The sequence below is a fragment of the Ahaetulla prasina genome, chromosome 5 (genome assembly GCF_028640845.1).
Source record: "Ahaetulla prasina isolate Xishuangbanna chromosome 5, ASM2864084v1, whole genome shotgun sequence".
NCBI lineage: Eukaryota > Metazoa > Chordata > Lepidosauria > Squamata > Colubridae > Ahaetulla > Ahaetulla prasina.
In genome coordinates this window covers 67,454,811-67,476,486 of record NC_080543.1, presented here as the reverse complement: position 1 = coordinate 67,476,486, position 21,676 = coordinate 67,454,811, and the positions used below count along the sequence as shown (strand labels likewise).

At 36.0% G+C, this 21,676-nt stretch overlaps 1 protein-coding gene across 1 annotated transcript in view; it reads right to left on the bottom strand.

The window, feature by feature from the left end:
* Positions 1 to 21,676, bottom strand: part of CFAP47 (cilia and flagella associated protein 47) — a 284,879-nt gene that overhangs the window by 68,558 nt on the left and 194,645 nt on the right. The window contains exons 35-37 of the mRNA XM_058184444.1: positions 18,749 to 18,865; positions 16,013 to 16,147; positions 15,070 to 15,182 (exon numbers count right to left, since the gene is read on the bottom strand). Of these exons, the coding sequence (XP_058040427.1) occupies positions 15,070 to 15,182; positions 16,013 to 16,147; positions 18,749 to 18,865 (365 nt within the window). The remainder of the gene's footprint in view (positions 1 to 15,069; positions 15,183 to 16,012; positions 16,148 to 18,748; positions 18,866 to 21,676) is intronic.

Below are 21,676 nucleotides of genomic sequence, written 5' to 3'. Positions count from 1 at the left end.
ATATTACGAAGCGCACCCAGGGAAACAAATGGCTCTTGTTTTCCTGGATGCCCAAAAGGCCTTCGATAACCTCAATTGGCAATTTATGATTAGGCAAATTAGAAATATGAAAATGGGAACTAAATTCGAAAATATGATAGAGGCAATTTACTCGACACAAAAGGTAAAAGTAATAATAAATGGAGATACCACTAACACCTTTCAAATAACCAAAGGGATACACCAAGGATGTCCACTGTCACCACTCCTTTTTATTTTAACATTAGAAGTATTCCTAAATAACATAAGAGCAAATCGAGGCATAAAAGGAACTAAAGGCCTAGTCACAGCACGGAAAAAGCCTTGGTCGCGCTGGTTGATGATCTCTTGAGGGCTCGAGACAGAGGTTGTTCCTCTGTCTTGGTCCTATTAGATCTCTCAGCGGCTTTTGATACCATCAATCATGGTATCCTGCTGCGCCGACTCGAGGGACTTGGAGTGAGGGGCACTGTTCATCGGTGGTTCTCCTCCTACCTCTCCGACCGGTCGCAGACGGTGTTGACGGGGGGACAGAGATCGACCCCAAAGCGCCTCTTATGTGGGGTGCCGCAAGGGTCGGTTCTCTCGCCTCTTCTGTTCAACATCTATATGAAGCCGCTGGGTGAGATCATCCGTGGTCTTGGGGTGAATTGTCATCTATACGCTGATGATACTCAGCTCTATATTTCCACCCCTAACCACCCCAACGAGGCTGTTGAAGTGATGTCCCAGTGCCTGGAGGCCGTACGGGTCTGGATGGGGAGGAACAGACTCAGACTCAATCCCACCAAGACCGAGTGGCTGTGGATGCCGGCGGCCCGGTACAGTCAGCTAATTCCATCACTGACCATTGAGGGCGAACTATTGGCCCCCACGGAAAGGGCTCGTAATCTGGGCGTCCTCCTGGATGCACGGCTGTCTTTAGAAGATCATATCATAGCCGTCACCAGGGGAGCCTTTCATCAGGTTCGCCTGATACGCCAGTTACGCCCCTTTCTGGATCGGGCTTCCTTTTTTTTTTTTTTTTTATTACTTTTTTTGCAACAAACAAACAAAAAGAAAATACATTATTACACCCTTGTGCTATACATAAAAGGAAGATTTGGGTCTTCGGATATATCCTCATGATTGCCAAAATCCACGTTCTCGAGGTACAGGTACTGAAGCGTCCAATGTTCCAAGCGCAAAGTCCACAAATGGTTTCCAAGTCTTCCAGAAAATATCTTCTTTATACACACCACTTCTAATTTTAATATCACATGTCATTTTATCATTTAAAGCTAATTTCCACATTTCAGAATTCCACTCTTCTATTCTAAAAATCACATCTAGTTTCCAATATCTAGCTATTATAATTCTACCTATTATAATCATAATTCTAATCAATTCTTTTTCATATTTTGTTAATTCTATTTCCTTAATTACCAACAATAATATAGTTTCCACTCTCAATGTTATTACTTTCCCCATCATTTCAAATATCATTTTCTCCAATTGTTGCCAAAACTTTTAACCTTATCACAATTATACCACATATGTTCATAAGTCCCCAATTCCATCTCACATCTCCAACATTTTTACTAATTTTTTATCCATTTGTGACAATCTTACTGGAGTCAAATACCATTTCCAAACAACTTTATAATTGTGCTCTTTAATCCTTATAGATAAAGTTCTCATAATTCTACTCTTCCAATTCACATTCCAATCTGACTCTGGTATTTCAATATTAAGATCTTTTTCCCAATTTGTCCTCATCACTCTTTGTAATTTTTCATCAGAATTTATAATCTTATAAACCCTACTAACGAGTCCCTTTAGCCCAATTTCATCTTTCATAATCCGAGATACTAAATATTCAAATTCAGTTTCACATCTATTTATCGAATAATTTTCCTTAGTTTTTTTGTCCATTTTTCTATCTGTATTTTTTCAAACCAACTTAACCCTAATTTTTCAATAATTTCTTTATTCCTCCTTTCATTTTCCATAACTTTTATCCAATCTCTAATAATTTCTATATTTTCCTCTTTAATCACTTCATTACATTTTATATTATTTTAATCGCCAAATTCAATTGTCTCCCCAAAAGATTATATCCGAATTAAAATTTTAACAAATTTATTCCACATTTTACTTAATCACTTTAACCAATAACTTCTACTTACACATTTTAAATTTGCTTTATCTAAAAACCACCTTGATCCAAATTTCTCTATATCCCTTAACTCTAAGTCTCTCCAATAGTTATCTTCACCTTTAAATATTTTTACCACTATCCGGATACCATACGCACAGTAATAATTAAATAATTTGGGGATTCCTAATCCACCTTCCTTTTGATTTTGATACCACATTTTCTTCACTAATCTAGGTCTTTTGCCACCATTACAAAATTTATCCAGTTTTTTCTGATATCCTTCAATATCTTTCTCTGTCAAATTTAGTGGTAGCATCTCGAATAAAAAGTTGAACTTGGGCAGCAACATCATCTTACACATTGCAATTCTACCAAACCAAGACAACTTTAAAATTTTATATTTATCTATCTTCTTCTCAATTTCGTTAATCACCACATCATAATTAAGTTTTTTCAATTCTTTAACCTTAAGTGAAAGCACTATACCCAAATATTTCAATGTGTTTTAATCCTTATCCCAAATTGCTCTTGCATATTCTCAATCTCATTACCATTACTATCCATCAATAATTCTGACTTTGACCAATTTACTTTCAATCCTGTCATTTCCTCAAATTCTATCAAATGCTTATATATCTTTTCAGATCTTTCTCTACATTTTCAAAATAATTAAAGTATCATCCATACAAATTTATCTTATACCCCTTATATCCTTCTAATTCTTCATCTTTTTCTATCATTTTTGTCAATATTTCCATAGCCAATAAAAATAATGTTGGAGACAGGGGACATCCTTGTCTCGTACCAGCTTCTAATTTTATCTCTTCAGTTAATATTCCATTCACCTTCACTCTTGCACTGCTCTTTTGGTACAATTTTGAAATAACATGTATAAACTTATTACCAAAGCCTAAAGCCTCCACAATTACTTTAATAGTTTCCCATTGTACAGAATCAAAAGCTTTAAAAATATCCAATGATACTATACCAATTTTATCACCATTATATTCAGCTACATCTATAATATTTAATACTCTTCTAACAATATCACTCATGTATCTACCCTTCACAAAACCTACTTGATTATAACTTATATATCTATCTATAAATCTATTTAATCTATTACTTATAATAGCAGTAAATATCTTTGCATCCTGATTAATTAAAGAAATGGGCGATAGGACTCAATCCTTTCTAAATCTTTATCTGGTTTAGGAATTAGGGATATCACCGTTCTATTCCATGACGAAGGTACTTCCCACCATGTAATATTCCATTGAATAATTTTTGCAATCTTGGTATTATTAATTCTTTAAATTCTTTATAAAACTCAACAGGTAATCCATCCTCACCTGGAGCTTTCCCTAATTTTAATTTTTGTATTATTCCATTAATCTCATCTTGTGTTATATCTTCTTCCATCAATTCCTTATATGTTTGATCAATTTTCACCACATACTTTTCTAAATAGCTTTGCAATTTTCCCCGATTAATTGGTTTCTTTGAATATAGATTCTGAAAAAAATTTCTAACCACTTCACATTTCTCTAATTTTTTATAACATCTTATACCTCTATCATCTATCAAAACTCCAATTTCTCTCTTCTCTCTTTTATCTTTCGCCATCTTTGCCAATAATTTAGAATTTCTATTACTAAATTCAAAAATTCCTATTTAAAATCTCAAATTTCTTTTACTAACTCTGTATCTTCTTCTATCATTTTATTTCTTAACATATTAAGCTCCTGAAGAATTTTTTTCTTTAGTAAGCAAAATTGATTTTCCAATTCTTTAATCTGATTTTTATCTCTTTCCATTTTAATTTTTATAATTTTTATATTTCCTACTTGATAATTTAATACTCTCCTCTAAACACCGATTTCATCGCATCCCAAACAATTTCAAATTTAACCTCCCATTATCATTTAATCTCCAACTTTCCTCCAATTTTTAAGTATCCATTTTTATCCTTTTCATTTTTATACAATTTCGTCATATCTCCAATAGCTTCTTTTTCTCAAAATTAAAATCTAAGTCCACCATAACTTCTGCATGATCAGAATCTTTAAAATTCCACATCTACCTTATCCACATTATTCAACAAATCTTTAGAAAGAAAAATATAATCAATTCTTGAATATGTATTATATATTTTAGAGAAAAAGTGTATACTCTCTCAATTCCTTTAACCTCTCTCCACATCAACCACGCCGTTTCAAGCATCCACATATTTAAAATCCCCATTTTATTTGCTCCTCCACAGCGGGTGGGATTAGTACTGTCTATTTTATCTCTGATTAAATTAAAATCCCCAGCCACAATTACTTTCCTACACTTTCATTCTCCAAAATTTTGTTATTTTTCAAGAAATTCTCTTTGTTTTCATTCGTAAATATAAATTAACAAGTGTCACTTTTTCCTCATTAAGATTTCCAACAATTATTACATATCTTCCATCTTCATCCAAAATTACCTTATGTTTTTCAAAGTACACCCTATCTGATATCAGTGTTGCAACTCCTCTAGCTTTTGAAGTTCCAAATGCTTTTTCATATATTTGCATACCTTTTATATACATTCTATTTGAATCTTCAGATTTCTGATGGGTTTCTTGTAAAAATAAAATGTCTGGTAAATCCCTTTTAATCTTAAATTCCAATCTTCTTCTTTTAATCTGATTCCCTGTACCCTTCACATTCCATGACATTATTTTTATAACTCCCATTTAAAATATAAATTTTTTAATCCTATCCCCGCATCTTCCTTTCTGTGCCCACCACCCGACATTAAACTACCATATAACCTATATTTAACATATAAACAACAATAAGAGAACAGAAAAAAAACAAAAAACAAGACAAACAATAAAGTACAAACAATCTTCTTCCCCCACATCCTCATCGGTTTCGCCTCTATAAAGAGAATGGGGGAGAGGGGACGTGCCAATGCCCGGGCCACTTCTTTCGGGCTATCTATTTAAATTCATCACTCAAAAAAAAAGATAGCGATGATTCTCTCCCGCATTCAGCTTCGTATTTTCCAAGACTCTTATCTGCTTCTTCTCCTGCTGTATCCTCACGACTCTTCTTCTGTTCAACCAACATAGGTGATATTTCTTTCCTCTTTAACCCTTTAGAGTCTTGCCCTCCAATAGCCCCTTTTTCTTCTTCTGGGGTTGATGTTTCCGCGTATGTTCCACCCATCTTAAGCATTTGATCTTTTATCTCCATTAAATCCTCCATCTCAATCAGTCCAAGCTCCCATAAATATAATAATGCATCTATATCTGGGGTGATTGCATCCTTCCTTTATAAAAAAATTTCAATTGTTGTGGTGGCCTCCAATTGTATTTAATTCCATTATCTCTCAAAACTTTTGTGATTGGTTTTAAAAAAAATCTCCATGCCCTTTCTTCTCTTGATATATCCGGGAAGACTTGAATAGTCTTCCCTTCAAACTTCAAAGCATCTCCCAACTCTCTCACCTTGGCCATAACTTCCAACTTATCACCAAGATTTGCGAACCTGACAAGCACATTCCTGTTAGAACCATTTTGCCTTCTATATCCAATTCTAAAAACACTTGCCAGGTCTGCTATTGTGAACGTAAATTGCGTATCCAAATCATTAATCCATTTCAGAACCCGCTGTTTCAATTTATCCTCCTTTTCTTCCGAGATTCCTCTGATAACCAAATTATATTTCCTCATCTCTTCTTCCAAAAGACAAATTCTCTTATCTTGCTGCTCATTTTTATAAAATATTTTGCCAATTTGCCGATCTACTTTTGCCTCATGTACATGTATCTGCTCCATTTCATCTTTAATCATTATCATTTCCTCTTTTTGTTTTGCAAAGTTTTCATTCATCTCTTGCTTCAAATTTTGCATTTCGGATGTCAGTTTCAATGTCATATTATCTATATGCTCTGATAGTCCTGCTATTTTTTCCCCAATTTTATTTAAAGCTGCAGCAAGTTGCTGCGTTTCTGAAAGTTGTTGAGTCATTTTGAAAAAAACCAAAAAATTTCCCAAACTAGGATTCCAAACCAATTTCACAGAGGTCTTAGTGAAGATCAAAGGACGGCAGTCTTTTAATTGAAGCGAAGCGGCTTATTTGCACTGTTATCTCTCAAGTTCAAGGATACTCCACAAAGAAACACAGAACCTCACAGCTAACATTAATCAGCGCCATTTTTCCTCCACGTCAGCAAAGCAGAAAGGAAGACAAAGCAACTTAAACTTCGAAACAGAATCCTTTTTTTTCCTGTAATATAAACAAGCTATTAATTTGCTCTCAAGAGAAAAAAAAAATAAAGAAAAAATTATCCACTCAGTAAAATCCTCTTGCTGCCAAACAATCCAACAAAAGGTCAGTTTCTCTTCTCTTCAATTAAATTCTTCTCATTATCAGATTCAGTCCTTAATATTCACTCCTTAGCCTCAGCAATAGAAAAAAAAAATTTTTTTAACACAGAACACGATAGTTAATTTTAGAAAAACAAAACACAGCAATTTATTCCAACTTATCGTGTTTGCCAGCCGGCTCGGTCATCCCACGCTGTAGAAACTCCTTAATTCAAGCCGTTTCAGATGACCTACCAGTTTTAAATTCAATCTGCTGGGCTGTTAACACTTTCACTTCATGATTTATTAACTTTCATCCATAACAGTGCATTCCAAACGGCATAAATTCTCATAAATCTTCATTAATAAGCCCTGTGAAGTGAAGGAAAGGTCCTTACCCCACCACGGTCATGGCCACGCCCCTGGATCGGGCTTCCTTACGCATGGTTGCTCATGCCCTTGTTACATCCCGCCTGGACTACTGTAATGCTCTCTACATGGGGCTCCCCTTGAAGTGTACCCGGAGACTCCCAACTGGTCCAGAATGCGGCTGCGCGGGTGATAGAGGGAGCACCTTTTGGCTCCCATGTAACACCCCTCCTGCGTAATCTGCACTGGCTCCCAGTGGTCTTCCGGGTTCACTTCAAGGTACTTGTCATCACCTTTAAAATGCTCCATGGCCTAGGGCCGGGATATTTACGGGACCGCCTACTGCCACCATTAGCCTCTCACCGACCAGTGCGCTCTCACAGAGAGGGCCTCCTCCGGATACAGTCAGCTAAACAATGTCGGCTGGCGACCACTAGGGGGAGGGCCTTCTCTGTGGGGGCCCCTACCCTCTGGAACGAGCTCCCTCTGGGGCTTCGTCAACTCCCCGATCTCAAGTCCTTCCGCTGCGAGCTGAAGACGTTGCTGTTTTGAAGAGCAGGACTAGCTTGAATGTAGTTTTAAATTGGGATTTTTTAAAAAGGGGTTTAAATGAGGTTTTAAGTTTGTGTTTGGAGGTTGGAGCATCAATTGAATTTGGCTGTCTATTTTTTTGGCTGTTTTTTTATGTATTATATGTTTTCTGCTGTTTTTTTGACTGTGAACCGCCCTGAGTCCTTCGGGAGATGGGCGGTATACAAATGTAATAAATAATAATAATAATAATAAAGTTAAAGAAGAGTTTAAGGTACAGGCTTTTGTGGATGACATGGTATTCATCATTGAAGAGTCTTTGGAATCTGGTCCCACCCTAATACAAGAAATAGAAAAATATGGGGAAGTGTCTGGACTTAAAATCAATAACGGGAAAACTAAAATGATAGTTAAAAATTTAATAACCAAACAGAAGGAAGAACTGGAAAAGGAAATTGTTCACAAATTGTAAAAAAAATCAAATATATAGGGATGTGGCTAACGGCAAAATGTTCATCACTTAAGGAGGACAATTATATGGCATTAGCTCAAAAATTAAAGAACGATTTGGAAAGATGGGGGAAGTGGACTTCTGGTGGCTCCGCTCTCTCCGAAGGACGCCCTAAGGGCGCCCGCGCTGGGATTCTGTAAAAGCCGGTGAAAACTGCGGCTGAAAGTACCTTCCCCGGTAAGGGGAAGGGAAAGAGCAAGAAGAAGGAAAGGTAGAGCTCTCTCTAGAGGCCCCGTTTGGGGAACTCGAAAGGGAAAGTTCCCTGGAAATCCTTCTAAAAAAAGCTCCAGCTCCAGCGTGTCTCTGCTTCATGCAGACAGAGAAGAGAGCGACCACTTCTGCTTCAAGTGATTGTTATGGATATTTATAAGCAGACGGAATAAACACAGGAGATCAGTCATTTAAATTGTAAGTATTAAATCTGACTTCTATTTTTTTTTAAAAAAAATTCTCTCATCTACAATCAACGCAATGAAATAAAATGGCGTTTACTTGTTGAGAAAGTGAAACTGAATGGAGATTTTATCTTATTGTACTGGACTGTGGATTGTTGGATTATTTTAGTTTGTTTAAGTATTTTATAAGGGGATTTTCAGCAAGAACTTTGCCATGAAGGTTTTTTCAGAAGAATGGATTCGTGACTTTATACAGGATTATACAGAAAGAATGTACTTAATTACTCAAAAATACGAATTGGAAAAAAATGGAGGCGTTTTGGATGAGAGTTTGGAGGAAATTAACCAATGTAATCAGGACTTGGAATATGGAATGGAGGAGATAACAAAAGTGGATAAATATGAAGATAGGATCCTGAATAAACAAGTTGATGTAAAGAAGCCTTTTTAAAAAAGTTTGGATGAAATGCCTGAATTTGTGCTACAGGAGGCTGTCTCCCGAAATGGAAAAATTCACAGGGTTAATGCTTTCCAAGAGTTCTCTTTTCGGATTGAGGGAATATACGGCAGGAACTCGTGGATTCTTGGACATAAGGAACTATTAGGAAATATTGTGACTGACTTTTCAAAAGGAGTAATGAAGGAAAGACAGAGACTAATGCATCAAAAAAAATGGCAAGAGACAAAAGTATCATCCTTGAAAGAATTTTTTTTTTTTTGAAATATTAACAGAAAAAGATATTAGCGTTCCTGAAAGGCAATACGTGAGAAAGATCTGGAAGAAATGGGTTGATTATATGTTTTATAACTATCATAAAAGACTAGATATTTGGATTTATACTGGATTTTGACGAGGAAGGACTAAAGTTGAATAGATATTGTAATTTCCCTGTATTGAAATTTTATAATCTGTTGTATTGAATTTTAAATAGAATATTCTCGAAAGATCTTATGTAAGAAAGACTTGGGGGGGAAATTATAAGGGAGATATTCTCTGAATTGGATTGGATTTTTATGCTTTAGCTGGTTTTAAATACTTTAGGATTATTTTGTTCTATTGATCTATATATTTTATTACTGTTTATTGTTAATTTTTTGAAGGATTTTGGTTATGTAAGGAGGAAGTCAGAGCTAGAGAGGGAAAATTGGTATAATAGTTTTGGGGGAAAAAATTTTTTTAGTATATGTTTGTTTTATTTTTAACTATACCTTGTGCTTGTTCCGGGAAGTCAGGGGGGGAGGGGGTTTGTGAAGGGAGAGGGGTTGGGGGGAAAGGGGGGGAAAAAATTTTTGTAAAATTTTTTGAATTAAAAAAAAAAAAAGGAAAGATGGGGGAAGTTACAACTATCGCTTTTAGGTAGGATAGCAGTTATTAAGATGAATGTCCTACCTAAATTGCTATACTTATTCCAGACAGTCCCCATATTATTAGACAAAAAAATTTTGGGAGAACTTACCACAAAATTTGTTTCGGCAAGAAAGAAAGAAAGAATTAAATTATTTTCTCTTCAAGATAGTAGAGATAGGGGTGGCTTTGGACTTCCAGCATGGGAACTTTACCACAAGGCGGCATCTTTGGTTTGGATAAGAGAATGGGTCAGTTTAAATAATAGAAGAATTATAGCACTTATAGCATAGAATTAAGGCCACGACTTACAAAAGGGGTGGCATAAAGGAAGTAAGACACATACATATTTTCACAGACATAGAATAAGAAACACATTGGTAGAGAATAGGCAGGGCATAAGGAAAAAACACTACATGAAAATTCCTGGCTGGTTATCCACTATGGAGGCAATGATCCATCCCAACACACTAGATGTAAGTAAGATGCCAAGATATTCAGAAATATTAGACAAACAGGGAAAACTCAAAAATATTCAGATATTAAAAGAACAGGGAGTATCGATAGATTGGTGGCCATATTTACAATTGCAATCCAGATATAAGAAAGGCATGGAAGAATTTGGAATTTATACGGAACCAAATCAAGTAGACAAATTATTGATAGGCCCGGAAGGAAAATTAATATCTAAGTTATACAAATACCTACTAGAGTTTGATAGAATGGAAGCGGTGATGAAAAAACCGATTATTGCATTAGCAAAGAATATAAGGCACAAAATAGATTTAGATAATTGGGAAATAATCTAGAATAAAAATTTAAAAATAACCAAATATACTGCTTACTAAGAAAATCAATATTAAATGCTTTATCATTGGCACCTAGCGCCAGCTAGGTTGGCCAAAATGTACCCGAATCTAAGTCCAAAGCAGTGATGGGATTCAAATAATTTAACAACTGGTTCTCTGCCCTACAGATTTCTTCCAACAACCAGTTTACCAAACTGCTCAGAAAGTTAACAACTGGTTCTCCCAAAGTGGTGCAAACTGGCTGAATCCCACCACGGGTCCAAAGTGCTGGAAATGTAATCAACATCAAGGTACCTTCTTTCATATCTGGTGGATGTGCCTCGAAGCGAAAAAGTACTGGATCAAGATACAGGGATGGTTACAGGATCTAACAAAATGCCAAATTGAACTGAACCCAGAAACATTTCTCTTGGGAATGTTTAAGACAAAACTTAATAAAAAGCAAGATATTTGATTTTGCACATTCTAACAGTGCCAAGTATTGCGTTTGCGCATTATTGGAAACTCAGTAACATACCACCAGAGAATCTGATTATCCAAAAAGTATATGATTGCGCAGAAATGGATAGGCTTACCATAGAATTATAAGAAAAAGAAGATTCAGAATACTATGCGGTCTGGAAAAATTGGTACACATAGACAATCAATAGAAATAGAAAACAATATATATATAAAGCTATTGATGATTAGATGTATATAATGTATATAGAAATTATATGGAAGGTAGATCCAAAATATACAATAATGTCACGGTTCTGTTGAATATGTACAATTGTTAAGAAAAAAGAAAATTGTAATAAAAATAAAATTAAAAAAAGAGAAAGGCAAACAATCTAACTTTTAAAATAAACTTAAAATTCGGAACAAAAGAAAAAAAAAGGAAATGACCTCGTAGACAGACCCACTCTGTCAAGGATTTAGGAGTACTCATCTCAAACAATCTAAGCCTCAGAGCCCACTGTAACAGCATTGCCAAAAAGGCATTAAGGGTTGCTAACCTAATTCTCGAATACAGCTCATCTGCCTGGAATCCACACTGTATATTGGACATTAATACAATTGAGCAGCTCCAGAGGTACTTCACAAGAAGAGTACTCCACTCCTCTACTCACAACAGAATTCCCAGTACTACCAGACTTGAAATTTTGGGCTTGGACAATCTGGAACTGCGCCACTTGGTCTGATCTAAGCATAGTACACAAAATTGTCTGCTACAACTTCTTACATGTCAATGACTTCTTCAGCTTCAACCTCAATAATATACAGGAAACAGAGAAACCTGGAAGCGTTGCGGCGAGATGGACGGGGAAGAGCGAGCTCTGCTGAGCTTTGCGAATTCCCCGGGCCGACAAACTGCCGTTTGAGGGGTCTTTGGACCGGAACTGTCCTGTAGGGATGGTGAAGAAGGAGAGGCACCTCAGGTGACCAAGAGGCACTGGCAAGTTCCTTGGAGGTCAGAGGATAGCTCTCTGACTCAACAGCAGAGGCGGGGGCTACGGCAGCTGGGGTAACCAGACAAGATATTGAACAGGAGTGGTGTTTTGGACAAAGTGTTGAAGTCGGGTGAGTGAGTGAACACCAACTCAGAAGAAAATATTTTATTTGACATTTGGAAAAAATCTTTGGCGGTGGAATAGCAGCTAAACTAAGAAGAAATGCAAACACAATATTATTAAGAGAAATGGAAGCATTACCCTAAGATTTGAGAAAATTGGGACTTTTAAATTAAAGTGGAGACCCCTCAAAAAAAAAGGGGGGGAAAGGAACCCTTTAAACAAAGTTGGAAAAATTTGGGACTTTTAAAACTTGCTGTTGGAATACAAGAAGGGGGGAAGAAAAGAAGAAGAAGACAGGACATTTAGAAATACAGTGTGGGAAACCTCTCTGACTTTCCTCTTCTCCTGTGAATTGGAATTAATTAAATCTGGATATGGATTTTAAATTGAACTAACTGGAACTAACTGGAACATCTAAAAAACTAAAATTGAACTAAGTGCAGCTCTAAACAAAAGAAACAAAATGGATAGCTTTGTTAATTGTTGATTAGACTGTGGGTTGTAAAAAGACACCCTCAGGCAGAAGAGAAAACTACATTGACTAGCATTTGTTGTGGAAAATTCCTCTACTGAAGAGATAAGACTGGTGAGAAAACGAGAAGGAGGTTTTTGCCTGTACGCTGTTTGACTTTGATAATAAAAAGAAATATAACTTTTAAAATACAGAATGGCACAGGGAATAATTGAAATGATGAAAAAGATGCATATGACTCTAAGACAAGAAATAAAAGAAATAATTGCAAGACCATATGGAAAACAAGAACCAGAGGAATTAAGAGCAGCACCGGAATTTACATCAAATAAAGAAATCATGAAGCAAGAAAGAGTGTTGAAAGACAAAAGAAAAAATGTTGATGATGAATTTTTAAATGAGTGTGAAACTTTAAATGAGTCTAAAGAGAGAGATGATAGGATTTATAAAGAAGGGGAAAATAAAAAGGGAAACAGCACAGAGAAGCCAGAAGGTTACACTGGGATTAGTAATAAGACCAAAAGAAATTATTAAAAGGGAATGAGAACTTTAAACAGAAAAATATTGCAAATAAGACTGTGTAAAAATAATAAGGAAGGGAGGAAGAAACAAGGAGTGACAGAAGGGGAGAAAAAAATATAAAACAAAAAGATTACTTAGGGATCAGTGGAGAAAAGATTAAAGTGGGGAAAGGGAAGAAAAGGAGAGTGGATGGAAATACAGGACAAACCAAGAGAGTAAAGAATTTTAAGAGGAAGGAGGAGAAAAAGAGGAGAAGGAGAAAAAAAGAAAACACAAGTAATGAGAGTGGATTTTAATATGAGAAAAGTTGACTGAAGGCTATGATAGATTTTTAGTTTTAATGATATTGTAAAAATTATCATGCAAAAATTTTTAAATTGAGTTTTTGCTTCAGCAACTTCAGCAACAGAGTGGTCAATGCCTGGAATGTTCTACCTGAGTCCGTTGTTACATCTTCTATCCCTCACAACTTCAATCTTAAACTATCTACCGTGGACCTCACCCCATTCCTAAATGGTCTGCAAAAGGGGCATGCATAAGCGCATCAGCATGCCTACCGTCCCTGTCCTACTGTCCCCATTAATTTGTATTCATTTCTTTCATTCATATCCATGTTTATATTTACACCTGCTATTTTCTACATGTTTGACAAACTAATAAATACAAATAAATGTTGGAAGTGTAATCAGATCCCAGGCACGTACTACTACATGTGGTGGACGTGCCCAAAGGCAAAAGCATATTAGACAAAAATACATACTTGGATAGAAAAAATGACAAAGGAACATATAGATCTAAAACCAGGAATATTTCTGTTGGGTATTACACCAGAAAATATAATAAAGGGACTATGTATATAGTACTACATGTGTTAATAGTGGCTAGATTTGTATTTGCACAACGTTGGAAAAGTGTGGAGATCCCTACAGAAGAGAAGATAATAGAAAAAAATACTAATGGATGCAGAAATGGATAGAAATCTTGAAATTAAAGAGAAGGAAGACACAGAATATTTTGAAATATGGGATTTGTTTTATCAATGGTTAACCAGGGGTGAAATGCTACCAGTACGCTCCAGTTCGGGCAAACCAGAAGTGATAAAAACTTGAACCAGTAGTAAAAAAATGTTTTAAAAAGGTAAAAGAAAGGTTCCGACAATTGTTGGAACCTTTTTAAAAACTTTTTAAAAGCATTTTTACTACCTGTTTGCCAGAACCGGTAGTAAAAAAATACTTTAAAAAAAGAGAAAAAAGGTTCAGAGGATCACACGGCACAATTGACAATCGCACAGATCGCACGGCACAATTGACAATCAGCTGTGCCGCGCGATCGTGGGAACCTTTTTTTTTTTACCTTTTTAAAGCATTTTTTACTACTTATTTGCTGGAACTGGTAGTAAAAAATGTTTTAAAAAAGTTAAAAAAAAGTTGGCCATGCCCACCCAGTCACATGACCACCACTACCAAGCCACACCCACCAAGCCACACCTCCAGAACCAGTAATAACAAATTTTACATTTTACTACTGTGGTTAACGAATAGAAACAGAAGTTACAATGTTTAAAAGTATAAGAGAAAGTCTAACTTTACTATGATGGCTTATTCTGATATGTTTATTATTAATATTAATTAGTATCAATAATTAATAAATATTAATATTATGATGAGAAAGTACATTATATGACTACTACTAATGAATATGATGATGATGATGATGATGACAATGATGATGATCAAACTAATTGTAACCAGACAACACATCTAGACATTGAAACTGTTGCTCTTTCTATATTTAGCAAAAATAAAAAAAATTAATTAAAGAAAAATACATGGCTGTTAAAAACAAGGAAAACAATTTGAAAGGCAATTTCAAAAAAAGTAAGGAAATGTAAGTTTCATGATAGATAAGATGATATTGATCTAAAACTTATTTCAAGAATTCTTCTGTAAATGAATTCCAAATCATATAAAACCACACAAGATTTCAACCAATAAACATAAATCAAAGTAAATCAAAAGTTTAACTGCAATCATAAACCAAATGGGACTTTACTTACTTTGGGGGAATTGTGACAGTATTTCCTTTCGGTAATGAAAAAGTAGAGGATTCTTTTCCTAAAATTGTAGCATTGTATACCAAGGGTTTTATGCTGGGGTTTTTCAACTGTATCTGTTGCAAAAATACAATATTTTCATTTACTGAATCTTTTTACTCTCCTTTTCAGAGCAACCCCCAAAGGTTTACTAAAACTCTGCATAAAAAGTATGACAAACAATATTACATATTTTTTTTATTTTCAGTAAATGCAACAGCTGCAAGATGTGAGGGGAAGGAGGCAAGCTATACATTATATTCTTTTTTGTAGAGACACATCATAAAAAAGACAGAGTTATTATTCATATATTACAAATGAAAGAAAAGCTAAAAGATGAGATGAGGTGAGTTGTATTGAGGCTTTAAATTACATCTTTTATTAGATGATAGCTCTAGTAACAAAACAGGGACATCCAAAATCACAGATCATTATTAAAATTATGCTAAATAAAAAAATTGATTAATTCCTAAAAGAAATGAAAACAATCAAATAAATTGCATCATTATCGAAAACACTTCAAATAGTAAAAGTGTTATAGTATAGTAAAAGATGACACCTTTATCTTGAGTGTTAGAAGAATTTAATGCCCAGTAATCATAAGTGTTATGGAAACTGAAGTGCAAAACATCTGGATAACAATATGAAAACATTTTTCAGATCTGCAGATAATAACCTAATATTTGATATGGCATGACTGCCTATTAAAGTTAAAATTCGGAAACCAGATCTCTAGCTATAAATCAGTAAGTGCAAGTTCCTTTTTCTTCATGTTACAGATTATCTTCCAATATCTACTAATAACACTTAATAATAAAGGTTCGTTTCTTCCAATATTAGTAAAAGAAATCCCCAAACTCACTTTCAATTCTATCAAAAATTACTTAAAATCTTAATATACAAATACCTTTCTAAGAATAGTAGCATGAAGTTGGCCAGCAAACTCTAGTGTTTTCTTAGGTAAATACTGAGGAAGCCGCTCATATAAATAGACACAAAGCATAAGCATCATGACTGGATTTGGATCACAAATGTCAGCAGCCTAATTTTACATTAAAAATAAAGCAGTGTAAATTGATACTATAGATAAAACCTTTGAAAAAAATATTAAGAGACTGCAACTAATAATATTTAAAGCCACTACAAAACAGAAAATAAAATTTAGGAATTAGAAGTCTATGGAGATTCTCAGTCATCCAGATCATGGTTGTCCGAAAGGTGCTTTTTTTTCCCCAAGAGGCAACTGGACTTTCTGGTTTTTCTTTGAAGACATTTTGCTTCTCATCCAAGAAGCTTCTTCAGCTCTGACTGGGTGGTGGGGAATGACAGCTTGCAGACAGATCATCATTTGTAGTCTTTTAGTACAGGGGTCTCCAACCTTGGTCCCTTTAAGACTTGTGGACTTCAACTCCCAGAGTTCCTCAGCCAGCTTTGCTGGCTCAGGGACTCTGGGAGTTGAAGTCCACAAGTCTTAAAGGGACCAAGGTTGGAGACCCCTGTTTTAGCAGGTTGTTACAGTCACCTGGAAGTTTATTTGTATCATCAGGGTCACCTAAGTGGTGCAAATGGATGTAGAGCCTTCTTGAAACTGTTGAAAGGACTGTGTTGTAGATTCAAGATAGATGATGTCATATCTCTCCCCCTCTGTTGAGAGAGAGCTGTTCAATTTCAAAACCCTTCCAATTGCCTCTTGAAAAAAAGCACCTTTGGGATAGGAACTAGAACCAATTTTATTTCAAACATCAACATAAGGAAATACATAAAAGCAGATATCTGAAAAACAAGGGGAAATTTACATAAATATTTAAGTACTAATTCAGTAAGAAATACAGAAAATATTACATTTTCACAATTCTTTTCATACAAATATTTATAGTGACTGGTTGTTTACATTTAAGTATACTAATAAAATCTTAAAATACACTTTTAAAGCAGCTTACTGAAATTCAGTTATGTGTTTTTCTAGAGTAGAAAGAGTATTGATGCTTTCAAACTTCGGTTTTGGAAAAAGAATCCTGGGCATACCATTCAAGAAAACAAATTTATGGATCATTGAATTAATCCACCCAGAGTTCTCATTTGAAACACAAATGCCCAAGGTCAAATTATTCTACTTCAGACACATTATGTAGACCTAGCTGTCTGGCAATGGCTCTAATGCAGGGAAAGGTGGAAGGAAAGAGAAGATGATGATCAACGGCAAGGTAGATGTACTCAGTTACATTGGCAATGAATGCACCATTGAAAGATCTGAAAGACCAGGTTATAGACAAATGAAGAAAAATCTATTTAGTGTATGTGGTTGTTAAGAATCAACAATAATTGATGGCATGTAATCAAGATGAGGGCACAATCATAATCAGAATATAGTCATTCCTTATTATTATTACAATTCTTCTCTATTGTATCACATACACATTTAAAAAAAAAAAAAACTTTGCATTTTAATTATGATTAGGTAAAGGTAAAGCTTCTCCTCGCATATGTGCTAGTCGTTCCCAACTCTAGGGGATGGTGCTCATCTCTGTTTCAAAGCCGAAGAGCCAGCACTGTCCAAAGACGTCTCCGTGGTCATGTGGCCAGCATGACTAAACACCAAAGGCACACGGAACACTGTTACCATCCCACCAAAGGTGGTTCCTATTTTTCTACTTGCATTTTTTACGTTGTTTCAAACTGCTAGGTTGGCAGAAGCTGGGACAAGTAACGGGAGCTCACCCTGTTATGTGGCACTAGGGATTCAAACTGCTGAAATGCCAACCTTTCGATCGACAAGCTTGACTCCAAGTCATCACATAAAATAAATTTTCTTCAGGACATCTTGTCCCAACCTAGTTCTTTAAATTTTTCTATGATACACTCATTGCTGTTGTAACCGAGTCCATTCATCTTTTCACTGCAATCTTCATTTTCTTTTTCCCTGCACCTTTCCCAGAATTATAAACTTCTCCAGATAGCTAAGACTTTTTTTAATATATCCAAAATATGATAATTTGAATTCTTCGGATAGCAAAGTGAAATTGTGATTCATCCTAATCTCCTCTAACCGTTGCCACTTTTTTTAGTTGGATTTACAATATTGCTGGCATTAATGCTTACTTTTCTGAAAAGCAAATTTCCTATCCACACACATTAAAACTGATGTTATGGTTAAGGTGCAGCCCTAGAAACCAAAAATCTGTAAATTCTAGTTCTTCCTTAGTGATGTCAACTGATTGAGAGATGTTGGATCTATTTCTTCCTCCTGGGCTAATTGACCTCACAGGGCTATTGTTGTGGTAAGAATAAGACGATTCTTGTACACTGACTTGATATGACAAAGGCAAGATATAAGTCAAATAAATTCATGCATGATTAATTCAGAACCTCTCTATTTTTGAAATATTACAAACCACCATAAAGTTAGGGTTAGGGTTACAGTATGTTAGTTCTTAATCCCTTTTTTATTCTTATAAAAAGTTAAAATAAGCTAGTTGAATAGTTTTATACAAATTATAAATTAATATTTAAATAATATATAAAATAATATAACTATTATTAATTTAACTACTTATGTGCATTACCATACTTTAAAAACAGGAACATAAATGTTATAACTGAAAAAATATAATTATTCATAGAATATTTGTAATTTATAACTTACCACTATATCTATGTCAAGATTTATTGCATGAAAAGCATTCATGAGTATCAAGGCATTGTGTAAATACTGTTCAGAACTTGTGGGATAAGTGTACATATTCACAAAGTGAGTTGAAATCTGCAACCAAAGTGAAAATGAAAGTTTTTATGAGTGAACGTATTGAATAGTTACAGGTACAGAATAACAAGTTGGAAGGGACCTTGGAGGCCTTCTAATTCAAAACTCTGCTCAAGCAGGAAATTCTATTCTATTCTATTCTATTCTATTCTTTTCTTTATTTTATTTTATTTTTTGTCACAACAATATACATAAGAATCACACTTAATGATTATATAGTATATAAACATATATATGAGGAAATATAAGGAAGTATAAGCATATATGTATAAGAATAAAAAACAATAGGACAGGAACGGTAGGCATGTTTGTGCTCTTATGCACGCCCCTTATAGTCCTTTTAGGAATGGGGTGAGGTCGATAGTAGAAAGTTTTTGGTTAAAGCTTTTGGGTTTATGAGAAGAGACCACAGAGTCAGGTAATGTGTTCCAAGCACTGATAACTCTGTTACAAAAGTCATATTTTCTGCAATCTAGATTGAAGCGGTTAACATTAAGTTTAAATCTATTGGTTGCTCTTGTATTATTGTAATTGAAGCTGAAGTAGACTTTAACAGGAAGGACATTACAATAGATGATTCTATGAGTTAAACTTAGGTCTTGTCGAAGGCAACGGAGTTCTAAGTTTTCTAAACCTAAGATTTCAAGTCTGGTGGGATAAGGTATTTTGTTGTTTTCAGAGGAGTGGAGAACTCTTCTTGTAAAATATTTCTGGAGACGCTCAATTGTATTGATGTCAGAAATGTGGTGTTGGTTCCAGACAGGCAAGCTGTATTCAAGGATTGGCCTAGCAAATGTTTTATATGCTCTGGTTAGTAGTGTAGTGTTTTTGGAAAAGAAGCTACGCAAGATTAGGTTTTGCTATGTAGTTGCAGTGGGCTTTGGCACTTAGATCATTTGATATGAAAACTCCAAGGTCTTTAACAGGGTAGGGGTCATCTGTAAGGTAATGTCCATCAAGCATGTACTTAGAGTTTGGGTTCTTTTTTCCAATATGTAAGACTGAGCATTTGCTGGTTGAGATTTGGAGTTGCCAAGTTTTAGACCAAGCGGTTAGAAGATCAAGGTCTTTTTGAATGGTAGATGTATTGTCGGTGGTGTTAAATAGTTTGACATCGTCAGCAAAGAGAACACAATTACTTGAGATATGGTCACAAAGATCATTTATATATAGTATGAAGAGTGTTGGTCCAAGAACGCTACATTGAGGAATGCCACTCTTGACAGGAACAGGATTTAATAGAGCATTGCCAATTTTAACCACTTGTTGTCTGTTAAACAGAAAAGCAGATATCCAATTGTGAAGGGGTCCTGATATGCCATAGGATTTTAGTTTTAGGAGGTGTTTATCATGTACTACTGAGTCAAAAGCTTTGCAGAAGTCTATGTAGATTGCATCTATTGCTTTGCCTTGATCAAGATTTGTAGTCCATATGTTTTTACAGTGGAGAAGTTGTAAGTTACATGATAATTTTTTTTCTGAAACCAAATCGTTTATTAGAGAGTAGGTTGTTTATTTCTAAGTGGAAGATAATGGATTGGTTGATGATTGTTTCCATTACTTTGCAGGTGACGCAGCATAGAGAGATTGGTCTGTAATTTTCAACTAAGCTGGGGTCTCCTTTTTTGAAGATTGGGATGACTGTGGCTAATGACCAAAGTTTGGGAAGGGAACTGGTCATGAAAGCTTTATCAAAGATTATGCTTAGGGGTTCTGCTATATTAATGGAAAGTTTTTTTAAGAAGTATGCACATAGTCCATCAGGTCCAATAGATAGAGATGGTTTCAAGTTATAAAGAGCTTTTCAAACATTATCTTCTGAGAAATCTATATGTGTTAAATCGTTCCTACTCATTGCTGGTACAATTTGGGAATGTCGGATATGCGTCATCACTGTTAACCAAAACTAAGCCAAAGAATGTGTTAAAGAGGTTTGCTTTAATTGTTTCGTCATTGCATTCTTTGCCGTTAGAATCTTTTAGTGGCTCTGCGCATGCGCAAGATGGCGGCTTGCTAGAAGATCGGAGCCGCCGACGGGATGTTCTTCGCGGGATGGCAGCGCCCAGGTGGCTAGCCGAGCTGCTTGCGCCCCCCGGCCCGCTTTACCATCTTCTCAGCAGCTGTGGGAGAGGTCTGCGGGCCCTCTCGGACTCACGGCTGCTGAGAATGAGGCCGGGAGGGCGAGGGCGAGCGGCGGACGGCGGCCATTACTCCGGGCGTGAGGTGAGGCCGCGGCTCGTCGTTTACTGCTGATAGACGAGGCCGCGGCTGTTCTTCTGCTTGGTCGCACCGGAATAACTCTTCCTGTATTGGATGAATTACGGTATCTCACCTGCCCCCTGGACTTGTTTTTAGTTGTGAGGGGGATGGAGGGTTGTTTTCGGGCCCCCCACTGCCCTCCCTGTATGAGACTTGCCTCTAGGCCGTCCGTTATTCCGCTCCTTGCCGCGCTTGGGACCTGCGGCATTTTACAACATGTCGGCCCTCTTTGGAGGTACCTGGCCTGGTTCTTGGGAAAGGCCTGGACCTGGGAACGGTCAGGCCTTTGGACAAGATCTGGAGCTTTTGGAGCGAGGGGCTGGCCGGGAGAGACCTTAGTCTTGGACCATCCTGGTGGAGGGGAGTGGTGTGGTGTGCATTGGAGGCGTCCTGGCCTATATGGGCATGCTTCATTCCACTATTTTCATGTGCATTATCATCAGCACCTGACATCGCCGATTGGGATTCTTTGGCTATGACTGTTCCTTTGGAAATGGGGTGGAAGAGGCTTGGAGGCCGGCTTGCGATCTGCTGGGGGACTTATCCAGAAAT